This window comes from Microcebus murinus, chromosome 1 (assembly GCF_040939455.1).
Source record: "Microcebus murinus isolate Inina chromosome 1, M.murinus_Inina_mat1.0, whole genome shotgun sequence".
Classification (NCBI taxonomy): domain Eukaryota; kingdom Metazoa; phylum Chordata; class Mammalia; order Primates; family Cheirogaleidae; genus Microcebus; species Microcebus murinus.
In genome coordinates, this window is record NC_134104.1 from 46,019,014 (window position 1) to 46,039,075 (window position 20,062).

The 20,062-nt window shown below is 42.4% G+C and overlaps 1 protein-coding gene across 1 annotated transcript in view; it reads left to right on the forward strand.

The window, feature by feature from the left end:
- Positions 1–1,808: 1,808 nt before the first annotated feature.
- Positions 1,809–20,062, forward strand: part of ADGRG7 (adhesion G protein-coupled receptor G7) — a 69,128-nt gene continuing 50,874 nt past the window's right edge. The window contains exon 1 of the mRNA XM_020287821.2: positions 1,809–1,923. Within this exon, the coding sequence (XP_020143410.2) occupies positions 1,809–1,923 (115 nt within the window). The remainder of the gene's footprint in view (positions 1,924–20,062) is intronic.

The following is a 20,062-nucleotide window of genomic DNA, read 5'->3' on the forward strand; positions in this document are numbered from 1 at the left end:
CAACTTTATGGTGGTATGAAAGTGATACACCTCACAATGAAACCTATGCATTGAGCACCCATACAAGTGTACTGTTTTTCACTTTCAGGATAGTATTCAGTAAATTACATGAGATATTCAACACTTTATTGTAAAATAGGCTTTGTGTTAGATGATTTTGCCCAATTGCAAACTAAGTATTCTAAGCACATTTAAGGTAGGCTAGGCTGTGATATTTAGTAGGTTAGGTGAATTAAATGCATTTTTGATTTAGGCTATTTTCAACTTAGGGTGGATTTATTGGGATGCAACCCTATCGTAAGCAAGGAGCATCTGCACTCTGTCATAATTAAAATGTATTATACTTTATTTTACCAGTTATTACTTGTCTTCTAGGTAGCTATATCCAGGTATCTCATCCCTGAGAAAATAGGAGTTACTTAAAGACCCTATCCATGTCTAGTATCAATTCTTACATGCTGAAGGCATTTAATATGGGTTGGATGACTTGAGGGAGCATCCAGAGCAGACCAGAGCACCTGCTCTCCCCAGCAGAAACAGAGCCCTGATTGATGAGGTGAACATTCATTCATTCTTCCTTGCAGTTGAGGGTGGAGAAGGGAGAGGGAAGAAGAGGACGCAATCTTGTGCAGGAGCGGCTCAGAGCAGCAGCTGCAGAGACACCAGCTGGCAGTGACTCAGATGGTGTATTAACTTTCTAGGACTGTTTAAGCCACAAACTGGGTGGCTTAAACAACAGAAACTTATCATCTTACTATTCTGGGTACTGGAAGTCCAAAATCAAGCTATTAGCAAGGTTATTTCCTTCTGAGGACTCTGAGGGAAGAGTCTGTTCCAGGCCTCTCTCCTTGGCTTGTAGATGGCCACCTTCTCCCTGGGTCTGTGCACATCATCTTCCCTCTGTGCATATCTGCATCCAAATTTCCTCTTCTTAGAAGGACACTAGTCATATCGAATTCAAGTCTACCCTGATGATAGCAGTAACCCTCTTCTTTGAGGTTAATCATTTTAACTTGATTATTTTGTAACAATCTTATCTCCAAATAAGGTCACATTCTGAGATATTAGAGGGTAGGACTCCAGCATGTTTTTTGGGCAGGGGGTGGGGGGACAATTTAGCCCCTAACAGATGGGTTGTAATGCTGGGCTTTAGTGCTTTCCAAGACTCACCCATGCCAATGTGCCCACTCACCCACTGCAGCTGTCAAAATGTAGGCTCTTTAGAGAAATGCGAGCACCAGAGTTACCTGTGGCTTTTGCTGTTTATCCTCTTGTTGACAACTTGGCTCATTTTCCCAGGAGGGTGTTTGTATGGCCTGAGGTACCTGCTAGTCTGCCTTTGCTGGACTTTCCTAAGACAAAAACATGGGAAGCTGAGACATGGGTGGCCACCAGGACCCAGTGCCTCTATGATTTTCTCTCTGATTTTTTCTATTTTGTTCGCTTCCTTCACTCTGTGGCTTGTCTGTACATTCACTCTTTGACCCTCTCTGCTAGTCCCTCCTTCTTTATTGCCCTGAGTTATCTCCCTTTTCCCATAATGCTAATCATTTTTTTCACGTTCTCCTTCTTCGGGGAAGGGTGAGGAAATTGCAAGCAGAGTATGCACCTTTTATTAGGTGACACGAACTGTATCCTGCTGGATTAACCTCAAAAATCCTAAAATATGAAGACATCTGCCTGATAGAGCACTAAAAGGAGGAATTACCTTTATGCTTTAGGATAGCTTCTGATTAAACTTACTGGCACAAGGAGAAAAGAAGCCAATTGTCTTTCACCCAGGAGTGGATTTGTGGTTTGGCTTCACCATGGCTTCCTGCCATGCCTGTAACATCAGGGTGCTGGTGGCCGTTGTGTGTGGGCTGCTGACGGCCATTGTCGTGGCACTGGGCATCTGGAGGATCATGGTCAGGATCCAGAGAGGTAATGCTGTTCTGCTACATTTAACTCAGAGCAAAAAAGGGAATTGAGCCTTTGTTCTTGCCACCTGACACACCAGTACTGGGAACTGCCTTGTCCAGGCTGAGGCTGCCCACCAACGTGGCGTTTATGGGGTATAAAAGACTGGGTCAATTCATGGCCAGTAGATGGTTATATGTAAATGAATATGTGTGTGTGAGTGGGCAGGGTGAATAGTGACATATTGGCCTCTTTTTGGTCTTGTAACTCCAGGTTGAATTGATAGCAGAATAATAATTAAAATCACTAGCAACACATGTTTGGGTTTGTTTGTCTAAATTCAAGAAAGGTGGACTTCTTGGATTTAGCACTCCTACCCCCAAACATGCACAGAACTGAATTTCATTTCAAGAGGGAGGTTTAAGAATGTTATCATTAAGATTATAAATAAAGTGATCTCATGGTTTGCACACAAATTTCCCACTTTCCAGGTGTAGAAAACTACTAAAAAAATTAAGATCAGTTAAAAAATGACTTTCCTAGTTATTCAATTAATATTTGTTAATCCCCTACTGTGTGTCAGAGCTGACCTGGGGGAGGAGGGTGGGAGGGGCAGTAGTGTGTAAAACAATGATGTTAAAGAAAAGCCCTTAGGAACTCCTAACAGAAACTTTCAATAATCCTAATGCTGGTTCCCCAGGGCCGCAGAGGTTCTCCATAGAGGGATTCAAAGTTGGAGGTGCTGAACACTTCCTTTTGTAGAAAACAGAGAAATTTTCTAATGAAACACAGTAAATAAGGGTAAATAACACTAGTCAAGAGAGGTAGTGTGCCCTCTAAGCCGGTAACTGTGGAGGATTGAAGGGAGGGCAGCCAGCAGGAGCACGGAGCAGTGCAGAGAGCCACTGCCAAGAACCGGAGGGGTCCGATGTATTGGCTACTGAGGGGGGGAAGCTGGGAATGGATCTGTCCTCTCCCCAACCTGCCTTGGACAGTGTTTAAAGAGTACTGCATTAATAGTACTTAGGGAACTGGGATGAGAAAATACACCAGAAAAAAAAAAACAGTACAATTTAAACTTGGGGAAAATATGTTATTTGTGGTGTTTAAGGTTTGTAAAATAGTTTAATTCAGGTTTTAAAAAAATTTGACCCTGTTGAGGCTGCCAAATGTATAAGACCTCATTTAAAGGAATACTTCTAAGAAGTCTTTGTTCCTTCTTCCCTTCCCTTCCTTATTTACATGATATCTGCTTTTAAAGGGAAATATGTGGGGACTTATGAAAAACATAGTTACAATGGAACCATTAAAACCAGGACCAAAGTACAAACAGCATAAAAAGAAGTGCAGGGCAGGGGATTGAAAGTACGTGAAAGTCAAAGTCTTAGGGGGAGGTGCTTAAGATAAATACAAGACATATCCTTGACCTTCCTGGATACCTTACAAAAGGAAGTATGATAAATAAATAATAAAGATCCCATGACTACCAGCAGAAGTATACCAGCTCCTCAAAAACACAAACTTTTCCCATGTTCTGAGCAGAATTTTTCAATTGGCTATTTATATAAAGGACACCCCTCAGGCTTTGGTTAATCCCAGAGGCAAAGGAGAGAATTATCACTATCATTTAAAAAAAACATTGAACCAGCTGGCACTGTTTGGTGCTACTCTTTTTCCTTGTGCATTTCATTGAGTGTGTTGTAGTGGAAAATTCTGTTTTGTTCCACTTTCCTCTCTTCCACCCACTCCACTCCACTTCATGGCACGACACCTCTCCCATCCCTCTTGCCCTATGTAATCTTTGAATGTTTTTGTTTTGGTCCATTTCCTTAGATATGGAGATGAATTTTCTTTTAATTTTTTTTTAAGGGAGAAAAAAATCACTCATATCTCTGAGTGAACTGAAGAAAACTATGAATGTCTTATTAGGAAAAATATACACAAACACACACAATTTCAGATAAACTAATTTTATTGCATTCAAAATTTATAAAGAGAATATAAAAATTATGTCTCTTTCACTTTTATAGTTCATGCAAAAATAATGGCCTCTTTGTGAAACATAGGAAAAAAATCCAAATTCTGCTTCAATGAGAAGTTACTGTTATTTGGCTGTAGAGTCAATATTGATGTAGCAATATTTATGCTATGTATACATTTAATTGTTATAATACCTACAGTGTCGAAAATCCTTATTATGTTCTAGGTACCATGCTAAAAACTTCACATGCTTTATCTCATTTAATTCTGACAGGTACTTTTGAGGCATATATTTTTATATCTATGTTACAAATGGGGAATGGACTCTCAGGGAACATTTTTTGTGTTTATATAGCTAGAAAGTATTGGGTCTGGGTTTGAACCTTGATAATTCTGACTTTAGTATTTATGGTGTAACATCCACACTATTATTCCTTCCTATCCTTCCTATAGGGAAGGCAATGGTAACACAAATAAATTAATTCATCTTTTATTTTTGAGGAAACAATGGCTGAAAACCCTAATTCACAAGGATATGCAGTGAGCAGTAGAATCAGAGCATTCTGTTGTTTTGCTAGGCAAAGTCAGACTCTTTGGGAGTCATGTTGTCTTCAAGTCAAGAAGATCTACATTTCCAATGCTGTTTATACAGTGCAGATTAGTATTCATGCTTAAACTTTAATGTTTTCTGAGTCTTGAAATGGTGTCTGTAGATTTTGGCTACAGAGTACTGCCATGGCTTTGCCACCTTCTATTAGTTGTGCAAAAGTCCTCCTACAGCTTTGCAGTTATGTGATTGTCTGCCTTTGATCTTCTAGTACTCAACAATAAAAGAGACTGCATTTTGTAGTAGTGTTCATCCTGGCGATAGCCTTTAATGGAAAGATTTTCCATATTCATGTTTCCCCAAACATCTTATAGCCATCAAACAAGCCATGAATGAATTCAATTCTAATTATTCTAAGTGTCAGTTCTTCTTTGAACTTTTTAAAATTAATCATTACTTTAATATTAAACAAGCACTTCAAGACATGGCCTCTAGATTGTTAGTGATGTTCTGTGTAGTATGGAAGAGATTAATTCTGTTCCTATTTCTTAATAAGTTTTCTTGTTAAAAGGTCACAGTTTAGGGCTCTGGTCTTGATAAAGTTAACAGCATTTTATGGGAGTAGACAAGACTTCTTTCAGGATTTCTGGAATAGTCTTTGGCATTTTTTATATGCTGCTGATGAAAATATTAAATAATAATGATCTTTTCTCACCGAAGTAGCACAGTGAAATGTATCGCCAAGAGTAATCTTTTCTCCATCTATTTTCCCAGGAACAGGATTTCCTATTCATTTGAAATTTTGCTTGATAATGAAAATTTTCAGAACTATTGACGACTTTTTTAATTTCCAAAAGGAGCTCAAGACTTGAAGTTCTTTTCCAGTGATGTCAGTTTACATAGAACAATCTTCATCCAGAGTTTCACACTACTGTATTCTCCTTTGATGATTTAGGTCTATGTAGAATATCACCTCCTCAAAGAGATCTTTCCTATCCACCCCATCTAAGATATTCTCTCTTTCACTCTCCTTTACATATATTTTTTCATGGCTTATAGAATTTTCTGCTTTCTTTCATCAGAATGTTTTTCCCACCACTCTCCAGATAGTCAATATTTTATTCCCGATCACCAGACACACATATTCCTCAGCCTGACAAGAGACTTAAGAAGGCTGAAATATTCCTAACCTCCATGGTCAGATTTCATAGCATTGGTAATTCTTGCACAGTAGAAAATTAGGGCTGTTGGAAAAGATCAATGAGAGTTTACTGTCTCTCATAAAATAATCTGCCCACTGATACTTGGCTTTCATTTCACTCAATTACAGAGGCAAATTTGATAATAAATCTAACTCATGTGACTCATCCTAGAGGATAGCTACAGAGAAGTGTTTTCTGGATGGAGGAAGTTAAGTTCTAGGCAGCTGTAGTGTTCCGTAGTCTCAACCCTGGTAGTGTAAATCTCTCTTCAGCTCCTTTACCAGTCTCCCTACTTGCTTCTCCATATAACCACCCTCTAAATTTAAAAAAAGTCTATGAGAGGGAAGGGATTATTTGTTGAGAAATAAATTTCATTATGTAATAGGACACATGGGTTATTTTCACATCAGAATTAGTGATGTTTTAATTGTTGATCTTATTTTAAATGTCACTTGATTGAACAAAGAGGCTGGAATCTTGGTTGAAAGGATTATTCCTGAGTTCCAGGTAGTAGATATTTTTACTTAAAATGTGGACCACCACCTGTATGTCCTTGATGGCACATGTGTTGAAAATCTATAAAATTTCAATCATTATAAAATATAATAATTAAGAGTGGGGACTTGAGAGTAGGAGGGGAAAAGTACATGAGTTGGGGAAAGAAAGCTCTGGAGCCAGACTGCCTGGATTTATACCCCAGTGCTGCTCCCTCTAGATGAGTTACTGTGATCAAGTTATTTAATATTCCTGTGTCTCAGTTTTCCAATCTATTGTGGGAATAATAATAAATCCTACCTCACTGGTACCATTAGATGAGTTAACACATTGAAAGTTTTAAGATGATTTTTATTACATTGTAAATAATAAATGTTGGCTACTATTCTCTAATTTATGAATTTTTAGATAATTCAATGCATAGCATAGGTGTCCTCACTCCATGAATTATACATTGAGTAGATACCATTGACCTAGATTTGACCTTTGGATTAACACTCAAGTTATCAAGCCAAAGATTTACAATAGATTTAATCATTAAGTTCAATTGACTAGCTCCAAACAGAAACAGGAACAGTTTTAAGAACTGTCTTATCTTCCTGTGTAAGATACTGGGCTATAAGGACAATGGACACCTTCCAGCTTCTGTTTACTGCTTGTTTGCTAACTGCAAAGCATTATGAGTACATTATGGGATGCAGAGGAGAAAGACAAAGAACGCGGAAACCGGAGTCTCTCAGCTAGGACCTGGAACAGGTTAGAGCCTATCAGGGGCAAGATGAAGTAAGAATCACTGTGGGGGCAGATGCATGATCAGCATGTAAACAACTTAGGTATAAAAGGCTCACTAGCACACAAAGGGGGGTCCCTGCCCGAAGAAGAGGCTACTGCGCTGGCACTCTGGGGGCTCAGACCCTAGCTCAAGCTAGACAATAAAACTCTGTTTGATAATTACAGCCTTGGTGACTTTGTCTCTGTGTCCCACGGCCCTGTGAATCTAGGTTACATAACATTTGGGGGCTTGTTCGGGATACTCACAGACTGCTGGATAGGATGCAGAGCCGGGGAAGGAGTGTATAGATTGGAGCCCTGGACTAGTGGACCGGCATTAGGACCTATGCAGACACGCTGGTGTGTCACCGGTGGAGGCCAGATGGAGACATCTGCTGGCCTCCTTGGAAACCCCATGGCTGACCTCCGAGCTGGAGGCTCGGTCAGATGGGGACTGGGGAGAGATTTCAGAATAGGTGGGTCATTGTTTCTCATTTATTCATCCATTTACTCATTTTGTTATTTGTTCCTCGCTGTCTAGTCCTGTCACCTATGTGATTGTGCGAGTGAGTTCGTCCTATGTCTAGGACTTCTTCTTTTCAGGAATGGGGCAAACCCTGATGACGCCATTGTTTATCCTCGTGAGTCACTTTAAGGATGTGAGGGCGAGGGCACAGGACCTGTCCTTAGAGGTTAAAAAAAGAAAGTTTATCACTCTTTGTGAGAGGGAGTGGCCTCTCACAAAGGTGGGATGGCCCAAGGAGGGGGCCTTTGATGCCTCCTTCATGGAAAAGGTAAAAGGCATGATGTTTGGCCACCACAGCCATCCCGATCAAATTCTTTACATTGTGCTCTGGCAGGATTTGGTCCAGGACCCACCACCCTGGCTAAAGACCCTCCTGCCTGCCCCTAAGGAAAAGGCCAAGATTTTGGCTACTAAAAAGGTGAAGAAGGGCGAGATGCAGGACTCATGGCCCGCTGGGCCGCCCTCTGCTGGCACCTCCCCTGTGTTGCCGGACTCAAATCTGTACCCAGATTTAACAGAGTTGGAGTGGAATGCACCCCTGCCCTATAATTTCTCTGTGGCAGTCCCCCCACGCACCCCCCCTCATGGCGGTGGCCCCCACACCTGCCACCCTGGCTGCAGTGGCAGCGGTGGAGCTCAACCCCGCCCCCCTGGTGGCGGCGACACCCGCGCCTGCATTGCCTATGGCCACAATGGAACTGCTGATGAGGGACCAGCTTAGGGGACTAGGCAGCGGACTGGACAGGCTACAGATCCAGAACCTGTGAGGGCGCTCCCCCTGAGAGTGGCGGGACCCCCTGGAGCAGATGGGGAACAGACATACCAGTACTGGCCCTTCTCCACCAGTGACCTCTACAATTGGAAATCCCAAAATGCAAATTTTTCTGAAAATCCGAGGATTTAATTAACCTTTTAGATTCAGTCCTTTTTACTCACCAGCCCACTTGGGATGATTGCCAACAGTTGCTTAAGGTACATTTTACAACTGAAGAGAGAGAGAGAGAATCCAAGCAGAAGCACGGAAGCTGGTTCCAGGAGAGGACAATAGACCCACCATCAACCCCCGAGTCATTGACCAGACCTTTTCTCTTGAACGGCCACCCTGGGATTACAATGAGGCTGAAGGTAGGGGTGTCTCTGGGTCTACCGCCAGACTCGAATGGCCGGTCTCTGAGCAGCAGCCCAAAAGCCGACAAATTTGGCTAAGGTACGAGATGCCCATCAGGGGCCTGTGGAAAGTCCAGCAGCTTACCTAGAGAGAATTATGGAAGCCTTTCAGCAGTACAATCCAATAGATCCCACCGTAGAAGAGAATAAAGTGGCCGTCATGATGGCCTTTGTAAATCAGGCAGCCCCAGACATTAGGCGAAATGTGCAAAAGATAGATAGGCTGTACGAGACAACTCTACAGGACTTGCTAGAAGTGGCAGAGAAAGTTTACAACAATAGAGAGATGCTTGAGGAAAAGTTAGAAAGGATGAGGCTAGAGGAAAGGAAGTTCCAGTCAGGCGAAATGCATAAAGCAAACAGAGAAATGGCCAAGATCCTACTTGCAGATACAGGAGGAGATCAGCTAGGGGAAGAGGCCAAGAGCGACCCCAGAGGGAGAGACTAGGCAAGGATCAGTGTGCCAATTGCAAGGAGCATGGACACTGAGCTAGGAACTGCCCCTAGAGGAAGGGAGGATGTAGAGCTGAATCCTCCGAGAAGGTTATGGTGGTGGGGCAAACAGAGGATGAATAGGGGGGACAGGGTTCGGTTCCTCTCCCCGAGCCCAGGGTAACTTTACTAGTGGAGGGGAGCCCGGTCAATTTCCTGGTAGACACGGGGGCAGAAACATTCAGTGATTACTGAGACCACAGGAAAACTGTCTAACAAGACTAGCTAGGTCCAGGGGGCAACTGGAACCAAGCCCTACCAATGGACTACACGACAAAAGTATAAGTGGACTTAAGTTCACTTACTTAAGTACACAAACGTGGACTTAAATTCGGGACAAGTGAGTCATGCGTTCATGGTCATTCCAGAGTGCCTCGACCCATTATTAGGGAGAGACATACTCACAAACTTAAGAGCCTGTATTTACTTTGAAGAAGAAGGAATAATAATAACTGATGATAAAGGCAACCTTATTAGCAGCCCCCAGGTCACTCAAATCTTGACCTTGGCACAGGCGGATGAGTATACTATACCAGCCTGTGAAGGGCCAGGAAAAGGACATAGAGCACTGGCTCTGCGAATTTCCTAAAGCCTGGGCTGAAACGGGGGATACAGGGTGGGCAAAGCATCAGCCACCTCTATACATTGAGTTAAAACCAGGGGCTGAGCCAGCCCAAGTTAGATAGTACCCCATGTCCCAGGAGGCTAGAGTGGGAATAACATCCCACATTCGAAGGCTTCTAGATGCCGGGATTCTCCAGAGGTGCCAGTCAGCCTGGAATACTCCTTTGTTGCCAGAGAAGAAACCAGGTGGAAAGGATTATCGGCCTGTGCAGGACCTCAGGGAGGTCAACGCGTGTGTTCTAGACATCCATCCTATGGTTCCAAACCCCTACACCCTACTAAGCTCCCTTCCTCCAATGCAGATTTGGTACACTGTCCTAGATTTAAAGGATGCCTTTTTCAGCCTAGCCGTGGCCCCGCACAGCCAAGAAATATTTGCCTTTGAGTAGCAGGATGAAGAGAGAGGGATCCAGGGGTGGCTGACCTGGACAAGACTGCCCCAGGGGTTTAAGAACTCGCCCACCTTGTTCAACAAGGCCCTTCATGAAGACCTGGGTGAGTACCGTGCCAACCACCCAGAGGTGACCCTGCTGCAATATGTAGATGATTTACTATTAGCTGCTCTAACCCTTCAGACCTGCCTGGAGAGCACCAAAGACTTACTCAGAGTGTTAGGGGAAATGGGCTACAGGGCTAGTGCCAAGAAGGCCCAGATTTGCAAGGATGAAGTCACCTGTTTAGGATATAAAATTAAGGGAGGCCAAAGGTGGCTAACAGAAGCAATGAAACAGACTCTGCTTGGGATACACACCAGGACCTCATGTCAGAAAGTGCGGGAGTTCCTGGGGTCAGTGGGGTACTGCCGCCTCTGGATTCTGGGGTTCGCAGAGAAGGCTCGGCCCTTGTATGAAGGGTGCAAGGCAGGGCAAGCGTGGAAATGGACAGTGCAGATGGAGGGGCCTTTCGAGCCTTAAGAACAGCTGTGTTAGAGGCCCTGGCTCTGGAACTCCCTGATCCCACAAAAGAGTTCCACCTGTTTGTAGACAAGAAGAAGGGAATAGCCAAGGGAGTGCTCACGCAGGTGCTAGGACCTTGGAGGCACCCAGTGACGTACCTGTAAAAAAAGCTAGATCCGGTAGTGGCAGGATGGCCGGCTTGCCTGTGAATCATTGCGGCTACTGCCTTATTGGTCAAAGATGCTGGTAAGCTCACCCTGAGTCAGCATTTGCAAATTACCACCCCTCATGCCATAGAGGGGATCCTGAAGTTGCCACCAGGATGATGGATTACAAATGCAAAGCTGCTGACTCACTACCAGGGGCTTCTGTTGGACACTCTTCACATTGAGTTCCAGACTCCTGCCATCCTGAACCCGGCCATGCTCCTGCTGGATCCCAAGCCGGAAACGCCTGAACATAGTTGCCTCGAAATCCTGGCCAAGACCCAGATGGCCAGGAAAGACCTAAAAGACCACCCTCTTCCAAACAGCGACCTGACCTGGTTCACCGATGGGAGCAGCTTTGTCCGGGACAGACACAGGTATTTGGGGGCGGCTATAGTGATGAGCGGGGTAATCTTATCTGGGCATCACGCCTCCCACAGGGGACATCAGCCCAGAAGGCAGAACTGGTGGCATTGACGAAAGCCCTCCGCAGGGCCCAAGGAAAGAGGCTGACAGTATACACCAACAGTTGTTATGTGTTTGGGGCGATCCACATACATGGGGCCCTCTATAGAGAGAGAGGTTTCATCACAGCGGAGGGCAGAGAAATCAAACATAAGCCTGAAATACTTGAGCTGCTAGAAACCATTTTGTTGCCAAAAGCAGTGGCAGTAGTCCACATTCCGGGACACCAGAAGGGAGATTCTCTTGAAGCCCGGGGCAACCGGGCTGCAGACCCTGAGGCAAAAAGGGCTGCAGAGGAACCAACACTAAAGGATGTTCTATATTTGAGCTTGCCACCTCCTGGGATGGGAAAGATCCCCCCCGCCCAAACTGGATTATTTCAGCATGGACATAAACTGAGCCAAAGAAAAACTGCAGGCGACACAGAGTAAGGATGGTTGGCTCCAAGATGGAGAGCACTGCCTAGTAGTTCCTGAAGCCTTGGGGAACCACCTACTAGGACACTTGCACCAGACGATGCATCTGGGAAAAAGGAAGATGCTACAGTTGCTGGACACTGCACAAATCAGATTCAAATCACAAGGAAAGATAGCAGAAGACATTGTCCAGAACTGCCGTGTCTGCCAGGTCATGCCGCCGTGGAGGATCAGAGGGACCCATGCAGGTTCCAGGGAGCGGGGAAGGCAACCAGGATTATTTTGGGAAATAGACTTCACAGAGGTAAGACCCAGAAAATATGAGTACAGGTATTTGTTGGTCATGGTAGACACTTTCTCAGGGTGGGAGGAAGCTTTTCCTACTGAAGGAGAGACTGCCTTAATAGTAGCAAAGAAAACATTGGAAGAAATAATTCCCAGGTACGGGCTGCCGGAGAGCACAGGATCTGACAATGGGCCAGCCTTCACAAGTCAGGTCAGTCAAGGGCTAGCCTGAGCACTGGGGGTGGATTGGAAGTTACATTGTGCATATAATCCCCAGAATTCAGGGCAGGTAGAAAGAATGAAGAGAACCTTAAAGGAGACCTTAACTAAATTGATCCTAGAGACTGGCGGGGACTGGGTGACCCTCCTTCCCTTCGCCCTGTTCCGAGCCTGGAACACCCCTTACCATTTGGGCTTATCTCCCTTTGAGATTGTGTATGTATGGTACCCGTCCGCCTGTAATCCCCAGGGTGAGCCCTGAGGCTCTCCTGGAACACCCTAGAGAGGTACTGCAGGCTGCACAAGCTCTGCAATGTGTTCACAGTCAAGTATGGCCGGCCCTCCAGGCCATCTACCAGACAACTGAGCCAAGGAGCGAGAGTTATAAAAACTTATATCACCATCATCAGCCAGGGGATTGGGTGTGCATAAAACGGCATAACAGTAAAACCCTAGAGCCTAAATGGAAAGGACCCTTTCAAATTATTCTTGTTACCCCCACTGCTCTTAAGGTTGACGGGGTAGCAACCTGGATCCATCATTCCCACGTGAGACCCGCTGGTGAGGACGAGCAGAAGCAACAGCAGGACGAGTGGAGGGCGACAGCAAACGTCACAAATCCACTAAAGACCAGGCTGACCCGTGTGGCGTCTGCGGAGTAAACAAGACTATTGACTCAGATTCTGGTAGAACTGCTGATTGCCCTTCTAGGACTTGGACTGGGACTAGTTACCCCAAAGATTTGGACTAAGCTGCAAAGATGGGGTTTGGTATTGTTCTATGTTTCATATGCAAGTGCATTATGGATATCCTGCTCTTGGACCAAAGTTTTGCAGTTGTAATTAATAATGAGAACCCACATCTGCCATATAAACTTACATGGGAAATAACGAACTTAGAAACCCATGAGGTATATAATAACACCTCAAGGGCAGAGCCACTAAACACCTGGTGGCCAGATTTATATTTCAACTTAGAAAAAGTCAGTCCCCTAGAAAAGCCAGCACAGACAGTAGCGATATCCTTGGGAGGCCCCGCTGCTGCCCCAATTCCCAGTTCTTGGGTAACTGGAACATGGAGAGAAGATGTAGAACGGACCTCTATGAGCCAGAATGGGTTTTACGCCTGTCCGGGATTCCGGCCCCCTCAGGAAAACCATCAATGTGGGGTTATTGGAGGTTATTATTGTGCCAAATGGTGGCGTGCAACCACAAATGACGGGGAGTGGAAATGGCAGGTACAACCTCTTTTCATTAAAATGTCCTATGTCCAACTTTGTACTAGAGACAGGTATGCCAGAGACTGTAACCTGATATGGGTAAAATTTACAGAAGAGGGAAAGAAAGATAAAAGGTGGATGTCAGGGCTGTCCTGGGGAATATGCCTCTATCAAAGGCCATATCTCTGCTCCATAATACAAATCAAACTAAAAGTGGCTCCCATCTCGGGCACTGTAGGGCCTAACCCAGAGATACAGGTAAAAAGGAAAAAGTAGAACAGACCAACCCTGCAACCAACTGTCTCCTCTCCACAACTCACCGGGGCAGAAACTGTAATTCAGGTCACCCCTAGAGGTCAGAACACCCATGAAGCAGAAGAAACAGAGGACTCCCTATGGAACATGCTGACAGCGGCATATGAGACTTTAAACCATACAGAACCAGCCCTCACCGAGGCGTGCTGGTTATGTTATGATATCAGACCTCCTTTCTATGAAGCAGTGGGAGTAGCTACCCCCTTTAGCCAGTCAGGAGAAGAAATTCCCAAGTCTTGTAAATGGGACCACAAGAGACCGAGACCGACTCTTCCAACAGTCACCAGAAATGGAACCTGCATAGGAAAGGTGCCCGCTAGCCACACACAGTTTTGTGCCGAGGTTCACCCTATCATAGACCGGACCAGTGGAATAAAATGGCTGGTCCCAGCACTCAATGGGTGGTGGATCTGTTCAAAGACAGGCCTAACCCCCTGCCTAAGCCTATCAGTTTTCAATGAGTCTGAAGAATACTGCATTATGGTACTAGTGTTCCCTAAGGTTATCTATCATCAAGAAGACACTGTCTATGCTGCTTGGACCAGAGGAGGAAGGGACTCCAACTTAATTGTAAAACAACAGGGAGCCTCTCACAGCAATAACCTTAGCTACTCTTTTTGGCCTGGGAGCAATAGGAGCAGGGACAGATATCTCATCCTTGGCAGTGCAGCACAGGGGGCTTAATAGCTTAAGGGCTGCCATAGACAAAGACATAGCCAGAATTGAGGAGTTCATCTCCCATTTAGAATAATCCCTAACTTCGCTGTCCGAAATAGTGCTGCAGAACAGAAGGGGGCTGGACTTAGTATTCCTCCAGCAGGGGGTGCTATGTGTGGCCCTAGGAGAGGAGTGCTGCTTCTATGCAGACCATACTGGGGTAGTTAAAGAGTCCATGGCAAAGGTCAGGGAGGGACTTGCCCAGTGAAAACGAGAGCGCGAGCAACAACAAGGATGGTTTGAGTGGTGGTTCAACAGTTCCCCGTGGTTAACTACCCTGCTATCTACCTTGTTGGGACCTCTAATAGTGCTCATGATCATCCTCACATTTGGGCCATGTATTCTGAACAGGTTAGTCACTTTCATAAAGGAACGAATAAATACTGTGCAGTTAATGGTACTGCAGCAGCAATACCAAAGGATAAGTCTTAAAGAAAATAGCTTAGGAATAGAAGAGATTCAAGAATCTGGATATGAGCAAGAGTGCTCATAAGAACCAAAGGAAAGGGGGGAATGTAAGATACTGAGCTATAAGGACAATGGACACCTTCCAGCTTCTGTTTACTGCTTGCTTGCTAACCGCAAGGCATTATGAGTACATTATGGGATGCAGAGGAGAAAGACAAAGAACGCGGAAACCGGAGTCTCTCAGCTAGGACCTGGAACAGGTTAGAGCCTATCAGGGGCAGGATGAAGTAAGAATCACTGTGGGGGCAGATGCATGATCAGCATGTAAACAACTTAGGTATAAAAGGCTCACTAGTACACAAAGGGGGGTCCCTGCCCGAAGAAGAGGCCACTGCGCTGGCACTCTGGGGGCTCGGACCCTAGCTCGAGCTAGACAATAAAACTCCTGTTGATAATTACAGCCTCAGTGACTCTGTCTCTCTGTCCCGCGGCCCTGTGAAATTCAGTTACATAACGCCTGCATTTGATTTCAATATTTATACTACATTGTACCATCAGTGAAAAAGTTTATTAAAATGCTTAAACCAGTTTATTGAAATATTTAACCAAGTAATTAATACTGGATAAATTTTACCATAAAGAAAGACTACGTGTATTTTATTTGTGTACATTTTTCAGGGTTTTTTTTTCAACCATGTCCTCTGGTTTAAGAGTTCACTTTATCTTCATCCAAATATTTCAAATTCCTGATCTGGGACAAATGACAGATGCTTCAATTTTAAACCCCAAAAAACTGAGCCATATACTAGAAAGATCTCTAGATGGAATTTCTTTGGCTAAGGAAATGTGTTTTTATTTTGCTACTTATTCAAACTAAACTTTTAAAGCATATTTAAAATTTTTCTGTTTTAGAAGAAATTTCTGTTTCCCATTTGGAATCTTTAATATTACTGTATGCTACTTTCCCAAGCAATATGAGTGTGTGTCATATATGATCTGTACTTGATCCTCCAAGAAATATAGTAAAAGTACTGAAAACAGGGCTAATATATCTGGAAATATTACTTATTACAATTGAAAGGAATGTAGAAAATATTGTTATCATACTGGTGTTATAAAAGAAAAATACTGCCATTAAATATATTCCAGTGTATAGATCCTCAAATAAAACAGAGCTGGTACTCACTCTCCCTGTGGTTGAGGCAGGCACTATGAGGAGGGAACTAGGAGCATTGGTGAGTACTAAGGAGATCTGAGTCCGGAAGCTGCTTATTTCTCAATTACTGATCAGGAACAAACCACTAAGCTTTTATGTAGAATGGGGAGGTTGGGTTAACAAGTAGCTGCTGTCACTTTTCTTGAGTCCATAATTCTAAAACTATTTGCATGATATGAACAAGGCACTTAATCCTTCTGGATCTTATATTCTTTATGTAAAATACAGAGTCTTAAAGATACCAATACTATATTTTGTGGAAAATTTAGATATTTCAGAGGCTAGTGCAGGGGTCCTCAAACTTTTTAAACAGGAGGCCAGTTCACCGTCCCTCAGACCGTTGGAGGGCCAGACTATAGTTTAAAAAAAACTATGAACAAATTCCTATGCACACTGCACATATCTTATTTTGAAGTAAAAAACAAATGGGCAAAAAGACCAGCATGTGGCCCACAGGCCATAGTTTGAGGACACTTAGGCTAGTGTCTTGAAGTGGTAGCACAGGTGTTAAATATGTGGTTGTGACGGAGTGGATAGTTCAGCTTAAACTGGATATCCTCAATCAAAATGCAAGTGGCAAGGAAGCCAGTGTGTTGGGTACCTTCTATTCAACTGCAGCATTATGTTAGGATCTGAAAATACAAGCCAGGGTCCTCATTCTAAAGGTTGTCAAAATACTTCTTAAATGAAAGAAATGACTTTTGACTTGCAGCAAAAAGCCAGAATGAGTAGACATGGATAGTTCTCTTTGTTGCTTACAAATATATAGAAGTTATAAATAAAATAAGACATAATTCAAACATATAAGCAAGCTTTCTTTTTTGAAGGGAAATTCCAGAGGGCAGAAGCAAAGAGAAAGTGCAATACTATAATGCTATACTATAATGAAAAATTTAAAATATTTAAAACTGCAATGGAAGTACTCTATATCACAACTGTGAACACAGCTAAAAATATACTTAGAGTGACATTTATAGCTTTGGAAACATACTGAAAAGCCAGACATACTGAACATTATTTAATAGTGATATAAACAGTCCAGCTTTAGAAGTTAAAAAAGGAGCATATTCTAAGAAAGTATGTTTGGCAATAATAAAAACAGAAACAAATTAATGGAATGAAAATCAAAGAAACAAGAATGAGGATCAACAACACAAAAGTTTGTTTTTTGAAAAGATGAAGTTAAATTGATAAATCTTCAAGATTCATCAAGACAAAAAGGCACAATTAAGCAATATGCACAAAAATCAAAAGGTCACAACAAAGAAAAGTAGGACTAACAAAATCATAAGCAAATACCATGAAAAACTTTATCACAGTAATACAAAAACGTATGTCAAATAGCAATTTTCTAAATAAATATAAATGACCAAAATTACACCAAAAGGAAGAAAAATACCTAAATAGAACTATAATCATTAAATAGTAAAAACATCCTATATGTAAATACTGATACTGATTGTCTTAGACATGACAATAGTATGAAATATGGGAAGTATAAACGACAATTTCAGGATAGTGTTGATGAAGTCTAACTTATACATTTTTTCTTTCATGCATTGGACTTCCTTAATATTTGCATCTAAAAATTCATGGCCACACTTAATATCACTTATATTTTCTTCTGTTATCTTCTAGGAGTTTTGTTGTTTTGAATTTTCCATTAAGTTTATAACCCATTTTGAGATAATTTTTGTGAAAGGTGTAATTCTGTCTCTGGGTTCAAATTTTTTTTTTTTTTTTGCATGTGGTTGTCCAAATGTTCCAGCAACATTTGTTGAAAAGATTATCTTTTCTCCATTGAATTTTCTTCTTTGTCAAATATCATTTGACTATACTTGTATGGGTCTCTTTATGTACTCTCTATTCTGCTTTGTTGATCTATTCGAGTCTATTCTAGTGGGGTGTGAAACGGTATTTCACTGTGGCTTTAATTTGCATTTCTCTGATGACTAAGATCTGAGCATTTTCATGTGCTTATTGTCTGTTCATATATCTTTCTTTATGAAGTGTCAGTTCAAACCTCCCCATTTGAAAAAGTATGTTGTTTGTATTCTTAACAATTTATAAATTGCGATTCTATTAATAATTTACAGTTAGATTTACAATTTTAGTTTACAATACAATTCCTTTGTCAGATACATGTTTTGCAAATATTTTTTCCCAGTCTATGACTTCCATTTTTTATTTTCTCAAAAGTGCCTTTTGATGAACATCAGTTCTTATTTTGATTATGGTCAAGTTATTAATTTTTTCTCTTATGTTTAGTGCTTTTTGGGTAATTTAAAAAAATCTTTGTCTGCCTTAAAGTTGCAAATGTATTCTATATTTTCTTTCTTTCTCTCTCTTTCTTTCTTGAGACAGGCTCTTGCTCTATTGCCCAGGTTGGAGTGCAGTGGCATAATCATAGCTCACTGCAGTCTTGAATTCCTGGGCTCATGTCATCCTTCTGCCTCACCCTCTTGAGCAGCTGGAACTATAGGCATATGCCACCATATCTGCCTTATTTTTTTATTTTTTTGTAGAGTTGGGGTCTCACTATGTTGTCCAGGCTGGTATTGAACTCTTGCCCTTAAGTGATGCCCCCATCTTGGCCTCCCAAAGTGCAGAGATTACATGCATGAAGACCGTGTCTAGCCTTCTCCTGTATTTTCTTTGAGAAGCATTATCATTTTAGCTTTTTGAATTTAGGTTTATGGTCTATTGCAAATTGAGTTTTGAGCATGATATGTTTATGTAGTTAGTGTAGCACCACTTATTGAAAAAAATTTTCTTTCTCAATTGAATTGCATTGGCACTTTTTTTTTTTAATTTCAGCATATTATGGGGTACAAATTTTAAGGTTTCAAAAAATGCCCTTTCCCCCCTTCCCCCCACAAGTCTGAGTTTCCAGCATGACCATCCCCCAGATGGTGCACATCTCACTCATAATGTATGTATATACCCGTCCCCCTCCCCCCCCCCACCTGCCCAATACCCTATTACTGTAATACCTATGTGTCCACTTAGGTGCTACTCAGTTAATACCAGTTTGCTGGTGAGTATATCTGGTGCTTGTTTTTCCATTCTTGGGATACTTCACTTAGTAGTATGGGTTCCAGCTCTAACCAGGAAAATATAAGATGTGCTATATCACCATTGTTTCTTAGAGCTAAAGAGTATTCCATAGTATACATATACCACATTTCATTAATCCACTCTTGGATTGATGGGCACTTGGGCTGTTTCCACAGCCTTGCAATTATGAATTGTGCTGCTATAAAAATTCGAGTGCAGGTGTCTTTTTTGTAGAGTGTCATTGGATCTTTTGGGTAGATGCCCACTAATGGGATTGCTGAATCAAATGATAGATCCACTTGTATCGCTTTAAGGTACCTCCATATTGCTTTCCACAGAGGTTGAACTAGTTTGCAGTCCCACCAGCAGTGTAGGAGTGTTCCTCTCTCTCCGCAACCACGCCAGCATTTATTGTTTGGGGACTTTTTGATAAAGGCTATTCTCACTGGAGTTAAGTGATATCTCATTGTAGTTTTGATTTGCATTTCCCTGATGATTAGAGATGTTGAACATTTTTTCATATGTTTGTTGGCCATTATTCTGTCTTATTTTGAGAAGTTTCTGTTCAAGTCCTTTGCCCACTTTTTAATAGGTTTATTTGATTTTTTCTTGCTGATTTTCATGAGTTTTAAGTATATTCTAGTTATCAGCCCCTTATCAGATGCGTAGGATGCAAAAATTTCCTCCCATTCTGTAGGTTGTCTGTTTACTTTCAAGGCTATTTCTTTGGCTGATTGGCACTTTTTATTATTTTTTATTTGTACAAATTTATGAGGTACATGTGATATTTTGTTACATTAATAGATTGCTTAGTGGTCAAGTCAGGGCTTTTAGATGTATGTCACTCGAATAACGCACATTGTACCCATTAACTAATCCTCATCATCTACCCCCTCCACACCCTTACCCTTCTAAGTCTGCACTGTCTATCATTCCATGT